Source organism: Octopus sinensis, linkage group LG3 (assembly GCF_006345805.1).
Source record: "Octopus sinensis linkage group LG3, ASM634580v1, whole genome shotgun sequence".
Taxonomy (NCBI): Eukaryota; Metazoa; Mollusca; class Cephalopoda; order Octopoda; family Octopodidae; genus Octopus; species Octopus sinensis.
In genome coordinates, this window is record NC_042999.1 from 118,737,423 (window position 1) to 118,758,212 (window position 20,790).

The following is a 20,790-nucleotide window of genomic DNA, read 5'->3' on the forward strand; positions in this document are numbered from 1 at the left end:
AAACAGCTGTAAGACCTTCTCTTTATAAATGTTCTGGAATCTTTCACAGCCTTGGATTTTCATCTCATTCTGTTAATTTTATATATATATATATATATATATATATATGTATGTATTTGTGTGTCTGTGTTTGACCCTCCACCATCACTTGACAACCAATGCTGGTGTGTTTACATCCCCGTAACTTGGCACTTCAGCAAAAGAGACTGATAGAATACTATGCTTACAAAGAATAAGTCCTAGGGTCAATTTGCTTGACTAAAGGTGGTACTCCAGCATGGCTGCAGTCAAATGACTGAAACAAGTAAAAGAATAAAAGAATGATTTACAATTTTCTACATCTATTTAGTGAAGCTCTCTAAATTACTTTGCCAATTCGAGTCAAGTCTGTGCTCTACTAAAGAAGTTTAACAAAACCAAAAACTGTCTATATTACCTAGCATGCTTAATGCGATGATAAGCCTTATAAGTTTAATTGCAATATTATTCTATATTTCTCACCACATAATTATTTTTAATTTGATTATTAATGCTCTTTATATCAAATATGTTAATAACTAACTTAGCTGTTGTTTCATGTTGTTTCACCCCTGAAGAATTCACATTAGTTATTACAACATTGTCATCGTTGTTAGCATTGTAATAAAGTGACATTGACCTGTCTCATGGGATTACTCAATTCATTATATTTAATCAGCCTTTTTTTTTAAAATTTAAAATGATTCCAGTTTGATGTGTTATACAGTGTTTTATTCACATAAGCCTTAACCTGAACCTATAACAGTTTTGATGATTAAAGCCCCATTTGTATTTGGGACATTTCAAATCCCCCTTCTAAATATTAGCTAAGTTGCTGTTAACTTCACTTTGGAAAAATTGCATGTGTTTTGTTTAACTATGATATAAATAAAACAAACTTTGTAAATAACCATTTTCATATGTTTCACAGATATGCTTTGGTTTGCTCCAGAAGTCCTTCGAAATATGAATTCTAAAGGACGATGGTTAGATAAAAGTGATGTGTACAGTTTATCAATAATAATGCAGGAAATAATTTTAAGAAATACCCCCTACTCCAGCCATGGCCTTTCAGCTGAAGGTAAGTAATGACTTATAAACACGATTATTTTTATGGAGATAGCTAATTTAGCAGTGTGCCAAACTAAATGGAAAAGTATTTTGATTCTTCTCTAGTCCATTAGTTGAAGTTCAACTGAAGTTAATGAAATATTTGTCAGTTACATGCTGGATTGATTCAGTCAATTATATATGCTTTGTTACAAAATTGCTCTTAATTTGTTAAAAGAAATCATTCATTTGTAATGTTTATAAAAAAAAAAGGTGGTAGAGTAGTCAGCAGTGTTTGGACTAAATATAATTTACTTTCTGAAATCAGAAACAAGTGTAATATACAGCAAAGGTTAGTTTAAGTGACTGTACACAACCCCTCATAAAAATTGGTTACAGCCATAGTTAAAAGAAACTAATGGCTTTATATCAATAGTTGAAGCTGAGTCAAGTCAGCATTAATCTAAGTGTATTTTAAAATTTCATTAATCTCATTTCTGAATTCAAACACTACCACTGCTAATTTTGCTTTTAATTCCTCTTTTGGGGTAGGTGACAGAGAAATACCTGTAATAAATCGAGATGGGTTTATTTGTTTATTCTCGTTGCCTAAAAGGATTGTTTTTGTATCTAACAAAGAAAAAAAAAAAAAGAAAAGAAAATGCCTTACATTGATAATACTACATTACTAATAATGGAAGATTGCTTTTGTAATATCAGTGCATGTATTATTTTATGAAAGGTTTCAGACTGGAGAGCTTTTTTCCAATCAATAGCTTGGCTTTGAAAAGATCACAAAATACTTCAGCTCCAAACAATTGTTGACTCTCTACCCTTTGTTGGAGTACTACTCAAGAAGTTTTGGCAGAGTACAGATGCTATGCAAACAACATTGTTCACAATATAAGAATAAAATCATCAGATCAATAGACAAATATTCACTCATCTACACAATGCAACCACTTGTGCACAAGTATCCTCTATCCAAATTTTACTTTCCTATTACAATTTCAATCATTTCTGATCCTTTGAACTACCAAGCTGTATACTAGCCCTATACAAACCAGGATAATATGATGCTTACATATCATCTTTTTCTATGCCTATTGTCCCATTACTTCAAACCACATATAGAACTACATTCTACTTCCTCCACTCAGAAAATGTACTCTTCTGGGACATACTTCCCATGCCAGAATTTTGTTTGTAGGAACTTGACCAATTGTTCATGACCCTAGAAAAGTTAACGCTGCACATCAACAAATCCCACTGCCTGCTCGTGGTCTAGAATAGCCTGAATAGACAACAAACTCCAAATAAAGGATGAATTATCAAAATAAATCTGATTTACATTTCACTGCTCAGTTTAAGTGCATCCAACTATAAAAAGTACATACCAATATGAAAGACAGGTGTTAAATGATGATGATGATTTTATATATATATATATATATATATATATATATGTATATATGTATTATATATATATATATATATGTGTGTGTGTGTGTGTGTGTGTATATGTATGTATATGTATGTTTGTATGCATGCATCTATGTATGTGTATGGTAAGAAGTTTGTTTCCCAACCAAAGGATTCTGGGTTCAGTTCCACTACATAGCACCTTAGACAAGTGCCTTCAACTATCGCGATGGGCTGACTAAAGCCTTGTGAATGGATTTGGGAAACAGAAGCTGAAAGAAGCCCATCATGTGTATGTGTGTGTATGTTTGTCCATCACCATCACTTGACGACAGGTGTTGGTGTGTTTACACCCCCATATACATACATAACGTAACAGTCTGGCAAAAGAGACAGGTATAATAAGAATCCACCTTATAAAAGTAAATAAGTACTAAGGTCGATTCATTCATCTAAAATTCTTCAAGGTGATGCCTCACCATGGTCATAGTCTACTGATTGAAAAAAAAGATAAAAGGTAAAGTGTACACAATCTGAAGTTTGCAGCAATCCATTAGAAATGGTTTCATGGAAGCTTAGAGAACTTTTTTCTTTTGGAAGTGGCTTCAAATTAGTTAATTACATATCAGAGGAATTGGTGATAAATAACTAAATAAATAAATAATCATTCTCTATGCAATCAAATGTTCACTAAAATTTTATGCAGTTCTATTTTCATGCTTAATTCTAAACTTTTGAAATAGAAACCAATTCTAAAGTGATGTTAACTTAGAAGATAACTTCATATCTACTGCTTGTTGATATACCTACATATATCTAATGAAGTGTTGCATAAAGATGTATGATGTGGAAAATCACAGAAACAATATATGATGACACTCATAGAAATGATGATGATTAAGTAGTGGTGATAATGGTAGTGATGTTGTCAATATTTTCATTGCAAATGGTTTATAATGATTGACATTAATGATGGTTTCTGATACTTACACTAAGTCTCAAAACTTCCAGGACGTGAAGAACATAATCAATTTGATCGATCTCTTTGCCTGTATTTGACTGGTAATAATTACTGATAATCTTGTAAGGATAAAAAAGAAATTCAGCCTCAGTGGGATTTGAACATTTTGCATAGATATAACTGAATACCACAGGGCATATTACCTGTCATCCTGACTATAGCACCTGCCAGTTAACTGCTTTTTTGGTGTGTTTAGTCCTGACGACCATTATGCATGTCAGTAATTTTTCCTTTAAATGCCAAAATATATTTTTATTTTGAATAGTTAATAGATTTTTCAAATCCAATATAATTTCCCCTTGCTCTGCTCACCCAAAAGGAAGTATGTTCTATCATACCTGCACACTCCACCACGATTGCATCCACAGGTCCCTTGCCTTGACCTTCTGCAAATGACCTTCCACCAATGCCCTTGAGCCTGGCAAAAAGAGTTTGACCAATGCACACACCAAGGCACCTATGTACACACATACCCCTATAAATCTCCTACCACCCCCTATACATACCCCTTCACACAAATTATACCCCCACATATACACAGACCTCCTCATACACATTACACACTGCATACTAACATAACCCCTGCCCCACTGGCTTTATCCCTTACAGAAAGAAAACAGACCAATGAACACAGCTATATATATACCTACACCTCTGGAAAAAATTATTCATACGACACTGCTATGCATAGCACACACCCCATCCCCACAGGAGCGCCATATTAATGATATGCACTTTCCATACTTCAAGATAACTCTTGCCAACTTCACAACATACCCAACCAAGGGACATAACACCTAAAATAATCCCCTGGTCCCTTTCAGTTCCAACACCTTTTTCTAAGTTGTGCTAATCCACCTCCAACAATACAGAGCAGTCACTATATTCCCTTCCATATTGGCTAACACTGATGAGTGTAAAGTTATATAATCGGTTTGTTACCTAACACTCCATTGTATTCTTTACGCGAAACTGATTGGTAAGACCAGCTGTGATTTTATATTTTTAATTTTGTGTATGCACATTGTTTTTTATTTTGTCAACAGTTTAGTAGGGTCAACTGGGCACTGTATGTGAGAAAAACAGAATCATGGCACAATTCACTCTGCCAGAAATTTGGAAATGACATGTACTACTTGGCATTCATGCTGGAAGTTCAAATATGAAAATTACAGTGGTTAGGTGTCAATCTGAAGATAATGCAGAGAATTTGGAAAGAGTTGGATGAGTCAAATAGTGATTATGAAGGGGCATGGGAGTGTCTGGGTTTCTTATCAGGCAGGTAGTGCATGAAAACATTTGGTATTCCCACACAAGATGAGAAGGGGCCAATTTTTATGCCAGACCATCAACGACATGAGAGACAAACTATGCTACGAAGCTTTTTCAAGATATTTTTATGCAATTTTGGTAAATATATCTGTTAAAACGAGATGCTTGTGTTATTTTCATTTCTGCATAATTTAGATGACGACTGTTTCACTGCACCCTGTATATATATATATATATATATATATATATATTATATATATATATATATATATATATATATATATATGCATGTATGTGTATATATACATATAAATACATATGTATTTATATGTTAATGCAAATTAACAAAACTTTATGGCAACTCTTCGCACTGAGCTTTTGAGGGATAACTAATCACTTTAAAACATGAACTCAGGACAATGAGCAAGAAACTCTGCTATAGCATGCAAATTTTTGAATGAGCCAGTATCAACTGCAAGTTTGCTTCCAACCCACATACATTATACAGAGTGATGAGGAAGGAAAACATTATCATTAAGAAAGCTCCCTCCCAAGAAGATCTACAATCATTCTGGTCAAAAATTTGGAACAAATAGAGAGATTTTAACCTGAATGCATCATGGTTAAATACAACCGAGAGAGAATACTGTACCAACACAAACAGTAAAACATACAAAATTGATAAAGAAACCCTCACTATAGCAGTAGATAAACTGCAGAATGGGAAGGCACCTGGAAAGGACCTAATAGTTGGATATTGGTACAAGAAGCTGACATTTTATAGAAACCAATTGATATGTATGTTCAAAAGGACTGTGGAATGTCAGACTGATAGACTAAATTAGCTTGCTACAGTAAGGACAAATCTTGTTGCCAAAAATGAAATCATGAAGATGGCAAGAGACTGCAGCCTCATTGCTTACCTCAACATCACGTACAAATTGTATACATGTTGCCTCAACCAATTCCTTTAGGACCATTGTGAGTTGAACAACATTGTGACTGATGAAATAAGGGAGTGTGAGGATGTGCCGAACAACTTTTAATAAACAAAGCTGTACTGTCTAAAGTAAGAAAACAATGTAGAAACATGCACACACATGTATGTGCATGCCTGTGTGTGCAAGTGTGTGCGTTTATGTGGTTGTGTGTATATGCCAATGTATGTGTAATTGTGTGTGTGTATGAGCGTGTGTCATGTGTGTGGGAGGTATATGTGAGTTCATATGCATGTATGTGTGTGTGTATACATGTGTGCGTGTGTGTGCTTGCATGTACGTGTATGTATATGCCCATGTACATGTAATTGTGCATGTGTATGTATGAGTGTGTTGTGTGTGTGGGAGGTATGTGTGCGTACATGTGCATGTGTGTGTATGTGCGTGCGTGTATGTGTGTGTATGTGTGTGTGTGTGTGGGTGTGTATAAATGAAAAGTGGTTAGGAATCTATACAAACCAAAAATTATAGTTGCAAAATGTAAATAAAATTGGAAAAGGCACAGAACTATATTTTAGAGAGTGTTTGATAAAATATTACTGGTTTTGATGTATCCATCTTACCAAATATTAGAAATATTAGAAGGATTTTTTTTTTTTTTTGGTGGGTGAGGAGGAATCAGAGAGAGAAAAACAGTTTTTTACCCCAATTTGAGTTCTTAAATTAAGAACACAAATTTGGGTACAAACTGTTAAACCCCACAAAAGAGGTTTCTTCTCTCGGACTCCTTCAAAAATTCTTTCGAATATTGCTAATATTTGATAAGATAGATACATCAAAACTGGTGATATTTTATTAAACACTCTCTTTAATGTACTTTTCCAACTTTATTTACTTTTTTAACTATATATCTATAAATAAATATACATACATACATATGTATGTATGCATGTATTCAATATGTGTATTATGTGTAATAATATGTCATTCAATATGTGACCGTATGTGTATCGTTGAGGATTTTTTCTCCATCTTCCCTACCTTGGACCTTTCCTTTTTCTATGTTTCTGACGAAGAGCTCCACTTGAAACGTTAAGTCCTCCTCCTTCTTTCTTTCCTTTCCTGGGCGTCCAATAACACTATACTTGTTCCACATCTTTGTGTTGTTTTTTCTTTGTTCATGTTTGGATTAACTATACGTACGTACGTACGTACATACATACATACATACATACATACATACATACATACATACATACATACATACATACATACATACATACATACGTTCATTCATTCATTCATTCATTCATTCATTCATTTCAAACTGGAGCTATGAAAACTATTTTAAATTTGAACAGTTTGAAAAATTTGTAAATTTTCTTTTAAAGTTTTTTGTCATAAGTTTTTCAGGGTCAGCTATTTCATTCTTTTTATATAAGGTTTCAGCAAAAGGAAAAAATAAACTGATTTTGATATAAATTTCTTGACTGTGTGTAATGCATGACTTCTGTAATTCCTAATATTTACTTCAATTAAACTATATGTGTATTGATGTTTTTTGTGTCCACGTAATTTCTTCCTTATGTGCACATGCATGCACAACAAATTTATTTGCACTCCTTTGTGCTCATGTATGTGAATGCATACGAGTGCGTAAATCTCAATCAAATGTCTGATCTTTCCATTAAAATGTTTTTACAGACTCGATCAAACGTATTAATTATATTTCCACTCAAAATAGGTAGACATTAAAAACCAGAGCCACAAATATTCAAACATTAAGCAACTCCATATTCTTGAAAATATATATATATATATATATATGTATGTATATATATATATATATATATATATATAGATTCATACATACATACATTCATACATGCATATTGATGTATAGACAGATATGCATATATGCGTCTATAGACAGAGAATGTGAAAAAGAGAGAGAGAGAGAAAAAGAGAGAGAGAGAGAGGAATTCTAAGAGTTTCTCCCTTGGCATAATTTAAGATTAAATTACAAGAAATAAGATGAAAGAAAAATAAATATATTAAAATGTAATTTAAATTAAATAACCATGTATCAAAAGAAATGGAAAACATTTCATTTTTTCAAAGTTACTTGTACACCAATATTTATGAATACATATATGTATATAGCACCTGTGGTACAAAGACCTTAGTATATGTCTGCATTATGGACCATATTACAATACAAAGCCTTCTTCTTGAAGTACAGCTCCTGTTTTAATCAAACGTCTACAAATATTAACTTACAGTTGAGATGCTGACTCTGCAATTAAAATATTCTCTGCTATTCTATAATTAATGATTATATGCCACCAACCTCAAAGCTCATTCATTACACCAACCTCTTCATTCTCTGTGCTTCTCCACATTCTGAATTAAGCATTTTCTTTTGCCTTTCCCTCTATTAATCAATTCTTCAGGGTCATCACTGTAGAGTGATGATATACTCCTGGAAAGTTGTTTGTGATGCAGTATTGGTTCCCAGTTGAACTAATTTGCAATTAACTTGCTAATTATTATTTTCTGAAGCATCAGTCTTTGGCAGTATGACAAGGCTCAAATTTTTTTCAGCCCATTCTTAGTTTTCCAATCAATTTCTAACATACAAGGGAGCCTAAACGAACCATAAACCCCAATAATTCAGTTATTCCAGTGCCATCTAGATGTGAAAGGCCTTGGAAAGAAAATGAAACCCTTTTCATATTCAGACTAACGAATAAAACAAGTGTAAACATGAAAAAAGAAAGAAAAACTACATAGAAATATTGCTATTTTCTGCTACTGACAGGAAAAGTAATTCCTACTACTGAGTAAGAAAATCCATAAATGAAGTTGTCCAATCTAATGTAGGAATTTCCTATAAAATTAACTCATGCTATAAAAATTGGCAGTCTCTGCTATCCAAAATTCTAGCTGCTGACCAATAGCTTGTAGTGTGCTGAGAAATAAATTACATTTGTCACTTTTTTTTTTGTCATAATTATTTTGTGTCATATAGTCTTGATGACAGGAATCAGTTAGCTGTGATGGTTCAGCAGCATATTAGCAATATATTTCTACATTAACTTGAATCCTGGAAAAGGAAGTCAAGAACCAGATTAACCATATTCAATAAGTTTAGCTTCTAGTATACCAGAGTTTTAAAAAAGCTTCGTAAACTTCTTTGCCAGCTGAGACGAAATAATTAGAAGTTTGCACTCTCATTACCAAGCTGGCTTACAAATACAAAGTTGAAAGGATGAACTCTAACAGGCTACATCAATTATCAACACCAGTGCAGATTTAAACTTTGTGAGATCCTAAACTATATAAAGCTTAGATCTCTTGTTAAACCAGAGAGTCACACAAAAATTGAAAATTGCAGGCTTTTGATTATTTTGAGGCCCCTGTAGATTTTGAAACATTACAATGCAGCTTGTCCTGCAGTGGCCAAAATCACTTTTTGCCCATAAGGACATATCATTATTATTGAGTGAGAGAGAAGTGCATGCCGTCAAAGTGACACTGGCATAAAATATATGAAGCCCAGTATACCTATCATGACTACCCATCTGATAAGGGTACACTAGGCACAGGCATCACAACCATATGTGCGTGACATGGTGATCTCATATCAAGATAAACAGCACATGACCTTGCAGGTGGGGGCCCAGTTAGAATTTTCTTCTGGTCAAGTAACCCATCCTGCTCAAAAAGTCCCTGAATAAGGGTTGTTTAAGGATGTTGAACGAAACACCCACGTTTCCAGAGGTGATTTATTCAAACCACAAAGAATCTCTCTCAACACATGGCTATGATGTTCCCCCACTACTTCTGCACGTGATCAGAGATGCACATATCATCAGCCACTAAGGGACATGCTCAATTGGTTAAGGTCAAACAACTGACAAGCAAATCTGTGGTATTGAGCAGAATATTTGCTGTAGCCCATCTTTTATACCAAGACAAAACAATGTACATGATAACAGTTCCAATTAGTTCAGATCATGAGAGCCACTGTCTGGTACTGCATCAGGGCATTTATTATTATTATTATTATATTATTATTATTATTATTATTATTATTATTATTGAGAAGGCAGTGATCTGGCAGAATCATCAACATGCCAGGCAAATTGCTTAGTATCATTTCATCTGTCTTTACATTCTGAGTTCAAATCCTGCCAAGGTCAACTGTGCCTTTCATCTTTTTGGGGTCATTGATATAAGTACCATTTGAGCAGTGGGGTAAATGTAATTGACTAGCTGCCTCCCCTAAAATTTCAGGCTTTGTGCCTATAGTAGAAAGGATTGTTATTATTAAGGAAGAAGCTGGCAAAATGTTAGTAAGTTGGACAACATGTTTGATAGTGTTTCTCCTGGCTCTTTTATCTTTTGCCTAAAACTTTGCCTTTTATCTTCTTGGGGTTGATAAAATAAGAATCAGGGCCTTGTGCCTTTACTAGGAAGAATTAGGCAATAGATTAGCAGAATCAATAGAGTAACAAAAAAATGCTTTGCAGGTTTAGTAATACATTTTTCAGTTCCATGTCCAAATCTCACCAGTAGCAGATTCATCATTCATCTCCCCAGACAGTTTAGATTAGCACTATTCAAGTACTGAGCCTAATTTAATCAAATGTACTGAACACATCTGTGACCAGAATTAGAAATCATTTTCATTATTATTGTTTTTTTTTAGGCAGCAAGCTAGCATGATCATTAGTATGCTTAATGACATTTCGTCCACCTTAATGTTCTGAGTTCAAATTCCAACTTCACCACTCATCCTTTTGGGATCGATAAAATAAAGGGCCATTTTTGTACTGGGGTTGAATGTATTGACTAGCCTCCTCCCAAAGTTTTATGCTTCGTGCCTATGGTAGAAATGATTATTATCCTTATTATTGTTTCTCCTCTCCAAGCCTGTATTTGTAAAAAAAAAAAATTTCTGTTAGAACAGGAAAACAAGGCAAATGAAAAAGTGTCAGCCATCTCAAACAACTTAAAATAAAATATATAATACAAACAATCATTACCTTAAATCAAAGTCATTGTAATTACATTATTGTATTGTTAATTACCAACATAAAACATTAAAGTATCACAAACATTCTTTAAATTATTTTTTGTGGCTCTTTACATTCTGAGTTCTGTTCCTGCCAAGGTTAACTTTGCATTTCATTCTTTTGGGGTTGATAAAGTAAATTGCCAGTTTAGTACTGAGGTCAATGTTGCTGACCTTGTGCCTAAATCAAAAGTTCTTATTAATTACCAACTCAATAGCTATTTTGTCAATATGATGCTTATATTTTATTAAACAAATTGGTTGTCAAATAACTCCATATTAGAAAAAAATCAATCTCATAATTTGGAAACATTAAGTTATTAGTGTTCTTTAAAAATCATTCTTCTGCATGAGTCATCTCCAGAAGATACATTTTTAAGTACAAACTGTGGCAGCTGTTTGATGAGAATTATTCCCAAAGTAATCACCAGTTTCTTCCCAATATTGGTTCTGACATTAAGCCGGCAAGCTGGCAGAAACATTAGCATGCTGGGTGAAATGCTTAGTGGTATTTCGTCTGTCTCTATGTTCTGAGTTCAAATTCTGCTGAGGTCGACTTTGCCTTTCATCCTTTTGGGGTTGATAAAGTAAATTGCAGTTTAGTACTGAGGTCAATGTTGCTGACCTTGTGCCTAAATCAAAAGTTCTTATTAATTACCAACTCAATAGCTATTTTGTCAATATGATGCTTATATTTTATTAAACAAATTGGTTGTCAAATAACTCCATATTAGAAAAAAATCAATCTCATAATTTGGAAACATTAAGTTATTAGTGTTCTTTAAAAATCATTCTTCTGCATGAGTCATCTCCAGAAGATACATTTTTAAGTACAAACTGTGGCAGCTGTTTGATGAGAATTATTCCCAAAGTAATCACCAGTTTCTTCCCAATATTGGTTCTGACATTAAGCCGGCAAGCTGGCAGAAACATTAGCATGCTGGGTGAAATGCTTAGTGGTATTTCGTCTGTCTCTATGTTCTGAGTTCAAATTCTGCTGAGGTCGACTTTGCCTTTCATCCTTTTGGGGTTGATAAATAAAGTACCAGTTTCATACTGGGGTCGATGTAATCGACTTAATCCCTTTGTCTGTCCTTATTTGTCCCCTCTATGTTTAGCCCCTTGTGGGCAATAAAGAAATATATGTTCTGAGTTCAAATTCCGCCAAGGTTGACTTGGCTTTTCATCCTTTTGGGATCGATAAATTAAGTACCAGTTGCATACTGAGGTCAATCTAATCGACTGGCCCCGTCCCCCCAAATTTTGGGCCTTATGCCTAGAGTAGAAAAGAAAAGAATACTGGTTCTGACATAAATTTGTAACAAGAATGCATCGAAAAATTTATAATCTAAATTCTACATTAGCTCTTTTGATACCAACCCACCTGATTCTAACCCTGGTTTTACGATGGAAACCTTTTGTTTTAAATTGATCTAAATGAAAACACTCCATACAAAATTTCATGTTAAAAACACCAACTTAATAATATCAAAGTTGTTTTGGTAAATTCTTCATTATTTTAAAAATTAGTTGAAACAAAGTCAGTGTTTTTCAAAAGAAATCTTAATACAATGGGGTTAATAGAGCAGTGAAGGAACTTTTATTTTTGTTGTATAGTGAAACTGTACACTCCACCTGGTAAAGAGTGGTAGTAGCCAGCCATTATAAATAGACCAGTAGCAGGTCAACAGGGAGAAGGCCATGTATACATGTAAACTGTTTTGATATTCATGTCTGTGCTGACATAATAATTATACTGTGAGACTGAGTGGACATTATATTGATCCAGCCTTTGGAGGATAATAACACTGTATGACTGAGGGTTGTACAGTACCAGATAGAACCATTCTATTGATGACTTTGGAATATAACAATATCTGTCAGAGTGATAACTGTCATCAAATGATATACAAAAGTGGTAAAAGACCATTTTACAACAGTGGCAATGAGGAAAAACAAATTAATGAGGAGTGAGAAAAAACATTCACACGGAGAGGTTAAACTAATTCATGAGGAAAATTATAACCTTGACAAAGTGAACATAAATCTTGTGCAAACTTATGTAGATTGGAAAATATGGAAGACTTGTTAGCTGGGATAGCCGAGTTGCAAAAACAGCAACAACTCAAAGAACAACGAGAACAACAACAAGGATTGCAGCAGAAAATATTAGACTTAACGAAGTTGATAACCTGACCATGTAGCAAATTCCATAAGCGAATTCAAATATGACACCGAAGAAGGAGTAACCTCGACACTTACTTTTGAAGAATTCTTGAAAAGGAATGTCAGTATTGGATGGACGATATGAAAAAGCATCTAGTTTTAAGAAAACTAGTGATAGCAGTGCATGTGAAGTATAGTAACTTCATATTGCCAAAAAAAAGCATCCAACATAAATTTCACAAACACAGTTGACATTGTGTGCAAAACATTTAGTGAAAAGAGCTCACTGTTTAATACTAAATGGAAATGTTTAAAAACAGAAAAGAGTGAAGATGAAGACTTCAGTACTTACACAGGCAGAGTCAACAAAGAATGTGAGAGATTTAGGCTAGATATGCTTACTCCAGATTCTTTCAAGTGTTTCATTTTTGCAAAAGGATTGACAGATAGAAGGGATGCAGAAATCTGAATGGATATTCTATCAAAACTGGAAATGAACCAGAATTTGACATTGCAGAAACTGTCAGAAGAATGTAACAGGATATTAAAATTAAGGTGTGACATGGAAGAAATTCAACAAAAAGAGTGTTTCCACATAAATAAATGTTCCTTTTCGAGCCATGCCAGATTCATAAGGGCCGGTTTCCCAGTCTCAGTGGTGTGGAAATTCCCCACCTGGATGGGACACCGGTCCGTCACAGGATTACTCATTTTTGCCAGCTGAGTGGACTGGAGCAACATGAAACGAAGTTTCTACATAAGGCCAGCACAAAAAAGTCAGAAGAGAAATCAAGTGTTGCAGGTAAAACAGAAAAATATCAGGATGTAGACCCATGTATGGCATGTAGTGGGACGCACCTGGAAAAAAATTGTCCATATAAAAAAAAAAGGGGTTTTGCTGTAAGTTTACAGGACATAAAATCGCACTGCAAAACTAGAATGATGGGAAAATGGAACAAACAAGGAAAAATAAATAATTTGTCAGCAGGAAAAGTTGTGACTACAACAAAAAGAAAATTTGTGAATGTGAGAATTGAAAACACTAGTGTCAGAAGGCAAGCAGACATGGAAAGTGATATCACAATCATAAATAAGAAAACATGGAAACAAAAGCGTTGATGTGAAGTTTTGTATACTAGCCAAGCTTGGACAAGGAAGTTAGTTGAAAACCTGGTAAAAGGCTGCAGAAGGTGTATGCTGGAAGTGAAACTACCTACTATAAAATGTGAACCTTGGCCGGAAGTGAAAATACTATGGTCCTGATTGCATATCAATTTTGCAGGTCTGGTAAATAGATATTATCACCTAATAGTAGTGGACAGCTACACAAAATGGTTTGAGGTTACGAGGTGTAAACACCCAACCTCATATACGGTAATAAACTTTTTACACAAGCTGTTCACAAGATTTGGTGTACCAGATATAATTGTCTCTGATAACAGAAGACAGTTTGTATCCTGTGAGTTTAAAAGATTCTGCGAGATGTTATATAAAACTATAGCAATGTATCACCCTAGATTGAATGGAAGTGCTGAACGGTTCATGGACACTTTTAAAAAAGCTTTAAAGAAAGCTAATAAGAAAGCCACGGATGAGGTCATGATACAACAATTCTTAAGGATATACAGGGTAACTCTTGTGGCAGGCTGGATAAAATATGTGATATCAGGTCGATATGATGTAGCCCACTACCAAATGTAGGAGTAATATTTAAAGGTTCTCACGTCGGAGTAACTAGTGAACATCGAAGAATCAACACCAAGAAGGAAGAAATATTATTTACATACATTTATTCATATGCCTGACAGGTAATTAAAGAGATACAGCAGCAATTCTAGTGATAGTGCCAACAAGGTTGGCTCGCTGGATAGTAGTTGATAGTGTAAAACAAGGTTGTCTGTCAGTAGAGAGTGAAAGAGTAAGGAATGCACGGTGCTGACTAGAAAGGATAAAAATGACATTATCTTTCTTGTGGCCAAGCTAAAGGTGAAGGGAAGTGTTGCTCTTGGTCATGGATGACACAGAAGAGCAAGTTTCTCCTTGGTCTGCTGACACAAAAAAGAGGAAGAGATAGGAAGTGTTCTCTGTTATAAAGACTATGGTCAGTAATGTAGGCCAAACTCTGAACATAGGACTGACCTTTCCTTGACCAGCACAGGTCCTAGGGCATCAAGTGTTTCCTCATTAATCATCTAGTGTGGAGAGGATTTCCCACTCACTTTAACAAGCAACAAGTGGGTGGATTTGGTTCCAAATATCAGGCAAGGTCAAGCTAGATCCTTACACTCCAAACCCCAAATGCATCAGAAGGAAGTTCACCAGCAGAATCAATGGTTGCCAGAAAGGTGAAGTCAGTATTCGATAAACCACTACCAGGGAAGAAAAAATATGTGGTAACAAAGACATGCCAAAATTCTTTAGAATAGGTGATAAGGTATATGTAAGAATGAACAAAAATGACAAGCAATACTGGGAAGAAGGAGAAATTGTAACATACATAGGAAGAATGATACATGGCCTAAGAAGCAGAAATGGAATGGAAAGAAGATATAGAAATCAGCTTAAGGAAAGAGTCATAGAAAAGAACCAACAAGAGTAGAAATACCAATGGATTGGCTATGTGACACTTCAGATTCCAACACCATTACAAGAAGTTGAAACCATATATACAAGGGAAAGGAAGAACACTGGATTCCTAAAAGACCCTAAGAAGAAAAGATATTGAAAATATATATATATAAAAAAAAGGAGGTGGGGAGAATAAAAGAAATTGATTGTTAATAAAAAATGAAAAGGGGAGTTGTTGTTTAGTGAAACTGTGCATCCTTTCCGGTAAGAAGTGGTAGTAGCCAGCCATTATAAATTGACCAGTAGCTGGTCAACAGGGAGACAGTTGTGAAAGTTGAGTATACATGTAGACTGTGTTGATAGTCATATCTGTGCTGATATAATAATTATACTGTGATACTGAGTGGACATTATACTGATCCAACCTTTGGAGGATAATAACACTGTACGACTGGAGGTCATACAGTGCCAGATAGAGCCATTCTATTGATGACTTTGGAATATAACAATATCTGTCAGAGCAACAACTGTTGTCAAAAGACAGATATAGAAGTGGTAAAAGACCACTTTACAAGTTTTACAAAGGTTTCAAATGCATTTGATAATAAAAACATGATTCCTGTCAACAAACAAAAAAGCAGGTTTGATAATTTTGGAATGCTTCAACATTAAAAATAACCACAATAGGATTAAATAAAGTGATTAGTGGAATTATTTGGGGGGTTGGCTATTGTTATTCTCAGGATGAGCAAGCAAAACTGACAACTTTTCACATACAGAGAAGAAACATGTAATGGATAATAGGATCACTTTAAAAGTGGTTCATTTGAAGATCAATTGGACAACAACAACTTCCTGTGATTTCCAGCATACTCTAAATATAACAGAGGGAATGAAAGTATAATAAAATGAAGTGGAAAAACTGTGAGATAAGAAAATACTTCAGATAAATTTTCTCAGTGAAGATGAGATGTTCAGAGCTATTTTGAGCTGTACAGAAAATATTTGTTAATTCTTAGCTGTACTAGAACACTTCTATTATACATCTTCACAAAAAAAAAAAATGTGAACCTAGGTGACATTTATAATTAATCTTTAGTTCAAATCATAATAAACTTTTGTTGTTGTTGAAAGAAACACGTAGAAAGTGATAGCATTCTAGATATATTCGATTCTAGGAAAGAAGGTTTATGCAAAACTTTTAGCACATATTAAGATTGATGTCTTAACTTTTCTCAATTGAAATGAAATTAGAATCATGTATTGAACTTAACTTTATAGTGTTAATAAAATTGATAGCAATCTCATTGATTATAAACTTTCTAGCTTGGTGAAAACTTTGAACCAATTAGCAATAAATGAATAAATAACATAAAAATCAATATATACAATCAAGATGTGTTGTATGTATCCATTTAGATGTATTCATTTTGCTATTCTTTTTTCATTCTACTCCTTTTATTTTATTTTGCAACTAAGGGCCCAGAAACTGGGGGTGCAGGTGGTGTGCTTGCAGCTGCTAAAATCTTTTTCAGGGGACTGCAAAATCAAAATTTGCACCTCCTATATACTTTGCCTGATTTAGAAAATAGTGTCTAAAAGTTGATCAGTAAAAAGTTGCATGAAGTTAGGTTTCTTATCAAATCAAGAACAAAGGGCAAAAGTAAATAAATAAAACAAAAGTCCAAAATGTTAACTGATGAACATGGTCCTAAAATTCCCAAGGGAATTCTAGAAAGATATACTACTGTACTAAAGCATCATCAGCATCAAAACTAAAATAATATAAAGGTGAATAAATTATCATCTAAATTATGCAAAAATGAAAATAACACTGACATCTTAATTTAACAGATATATTTACCAAAATTACATAAAAATATCTTGAAATACTAAAGAGTAAATTTATTCAATAAAATTGCCATTGACTTCAAACACAGCCTCCAAATAATTTTGGAATCTCCTGCAGCTCTTCTGGATGGTCTCCTTGGTTAAGCTGCCATAATCCTTGTCTTCAGTTTATCTTTGGTTTACAAGGAGTTTTGTTGGTTTCTCTCTCAACTGCGCCCCACACGTAATAATCAAAGGGATTGCAGTCTGGGGAGTTAGGAGGCCAGATGTTAGGGGTAATGTGGTTGCAGAAATTGTCTGACAGCCATGACAGGGTTCTCCTGCTTGCATGGCATGATACAGAGTCCTGTTGCTAGACATAGGGTCTTCCAGCAGCCAACCTCTTGACCCAGGGTAGCACTACCTCCTCCAGGCATTTGATGTAGGCTTCCATGTTGAATGAGAGGCCATGTGCGAAGATGAATGGAAGCATAATGTCGCCACCACTAATGATCACTCCAAACACCATGATGTTGACTGGATGTTTGATTTTATCACTTTTGGTATGTTTTGGGGACACAGCAAGTCAACAGTTGTTCTGTGTGTTCACCATTTATTCCTTTTGGAGCTTCCAGTATGAATGCCAAGCAGTACAGCATGTCATTTCCAAATTTCTGGCAGAGTGAATTGCATCATGGTGCAGTTTTGCTCACAGTATCCAACCGACCCTACTATACTGTGTAGTTGACAAAATCAAAACCAAACAATGTGCATGCATGAAATAAAAAATATAAAATGGTGACAATTTACTCATTGCACCCTGTATCATCATCATCATGTATATTTATATATATATATATCTATATATATTTATGTATGTATATATATATGTACACACAAACACACACAGATACACACACACACATATATATACTTTGTCACATACAAAAACTATCTTCCCAGTTAGCCTCCCTTTGATATTGCTGCACCTCTTATGTGTCCATAGCTTACACTGTGTATATCTTATGGAGTTTATACCTATGCTTTTTCTACAGATTGAGCAGGGCCATCTACCTGAAAGGATTTGTGGTTTATCTGCCTTCCTACTTATTCTTTCGTATTCTTTCAGCAGAGTTATTTAAAATCGAGTAGGGGAATCCGAGTGCGTGCACTAGTTTATAAAGAGTGGGGTGGTGGTGGAAGAGTTGGGAGTGTTGGCGAAGCAAGTGGTAATCAAAACAGAGAGAGAGAGAGAGAGACAGAGTGAGGCAGACAGAGAGGGAGACAGAGTTAGTGTTGTCAGGGAAAGAAAACGAGTAAGAAAAATATTCTTTTGGGATTTTGGGTAACATAATTTAATGAAACAGCAAATGCTGATAATAGTGAAATAGAATTGAAAAATCTTAGAATTTCCGGTCAGCCAATCTGTGACAAAATTGGAGAAATAAGTGACGATGTAACAAACTTGAATAAATAAATAAGTGACGAATAGCGACATCATTATTACCATGCTGCTACGATAATGACTACTACTACTCTGATTAGTGAGGAATCACGTTTTTCTTTCCCCCTCCTCTCCAATATCCACCTCAATCTGAATGTATACCTAACAGCTCCATGATAAATCTTCCAACTGGAAATAAACTAAAATTTATGAACGCATGAAACCCCAAAATATGCCAGTTTCCTCAATGCAAGAGACTATGCATACACAGTAACTGCAATATTGCTCATTTACCTGGTACAAGATGCACAATTCAGACAAGCAACATAAGCTAATGCCAAAGCACACATCTTATACCACCACCACCACTTCTATGCGATTTTTTTCCAATTGCTTCTTTGTCGTCCTTCTGTGAAATTTTTTAATCTGTCTATCTGTCTGTCTGCCTCACACTATGTGTTTGTATGTATATATTCTTTTACTCTTTTATTCTTTTACTTGTTTGTCATTTTACTGTGGGCATGCTGGAACACCGCCTTGTAGGGTTTTTTGTCTAATGAATTTATACCAGTACTTACTTCTTTTTTTTTTAAAAACCTTGGTAATTACACAATCAATCTTTTTTTGCCAAACCACTAGCTTAAGGAGAGGTAAACATACCAAAACCAATTGTTAAGCAGTAATGGGGAGGAAAAACACAGATACAAAGACACACACATATATGTACATAATACATACACACATGTATATATATAATATATATATACATACATATACGATGGGCTTCTTTCTATTTCCATCAACCAAATCCACTCACAAGGCTTTTAGTTGGTCTGAGGCAACAGAAGACACTTGCCCAAGGTGTGACGTAGTGGGACTGAACCTGGAAACATGCAGTTGAGAAGCAAACTTCTTACCCCACAGACATACCTGTACCTGTATATAAATTCAAAATGGTTTAAACCAGATCATACTGGTCAAAACCAGTCCAAACTGGATCAGACCATTTGCATCCATCAAACATTTTGATCAAACATTTTGATCAAACATCATCATCAACCAATCCAAACTAGCTGAAATCTGCCCAAACTGGTTCAAACCAGTTCAATTCAGGTCAATCCAGTTCCAACCAGTTCAAACTGGATCAGGGAATGGTTTGAAACAGTTTGGACAAGTTTGAACCAAACCAGTTTTGATGGGTTTGAACAGGTTTGAACCAGTTTGATCTAGTTTCAAAGGGTTTGGTCTGGTTTGGACTGGTTGATGATGTTTGATGGAAATATTTGATGAAAATGATTGATGGATGCAACTGGTTTGATCCTGTTTGGAGTGATGTAATAGGTTTCTACTGGTGTTGACCAATTCAAACTGCATCAGGACACTTTTCCATGGACTTTGCCATGCCTCCATGGACTTTCCCAGGAAGCCTCACTTTCCTAATTTCCTTTCCATGGGCTTTTCCAGGAAGTATTCTTTCCACGGTTTCTTTCATGTACCCCTGGACTTTTCCAGATACACACACACACATATATGACGAGCTTCTTTCATTTCTGTCTACCAAATCTACTCACAAGGCTGAACCACTTTTTACCACACAGTCACACCTGTGCAGTCATAAAAAATTTTGGACCCGGGTTTGCACACCCTAAGCAAATTTCATTCTTGGGCCCCTGCTTTCTCATAATTTTGCTACAGCAGATGGCTGACCACAAGAACTCATCACCTTTGCAGACCATCAGGGACTATTAAAATTGATGCAGTTGATATTTAACTCAAACACCTTATTTGAGATATTTTCAGGGAAAACATGCATAGGAAGAAATATTTAGAGTATTTAGAGTTGTGGAGAATAAACTTGAAGTGAAACACAGTCAGACAGAAGAAGGGGAGATAAATAGTTCAAATGGGTAGAGAGGGTTTAAATCTTACTAGCTCTGAGTAATCACTGTGGAAGAAGTCAATCTGATTGATATATATATAT

At 34.7% G+C, this 20,790-nt stretch overlaps 1 protein-coding gene across 1 annotated transcript in view; it reads left to right on the top strand.

Moving 5' to 3' along the window:
- The window catches only part of LOC115209871 (retinal guanylyl cyclase 2-like), an 870,127-nt gene that overhangs the window by 750,977 nt on the left and 98,360 nt on the right, over positions 1-20,790 (top strand). Inside the window, exon 11 of the mRNA XM_029778448.2 lies at positions 950-1,099. Coding sequence (XP_029634308.2) covers positions 950-1,099 — 150 coding nt within the window. The remainder of the gene's footprint in view (positions 1-949; positions 1,100-20,790) is intronic.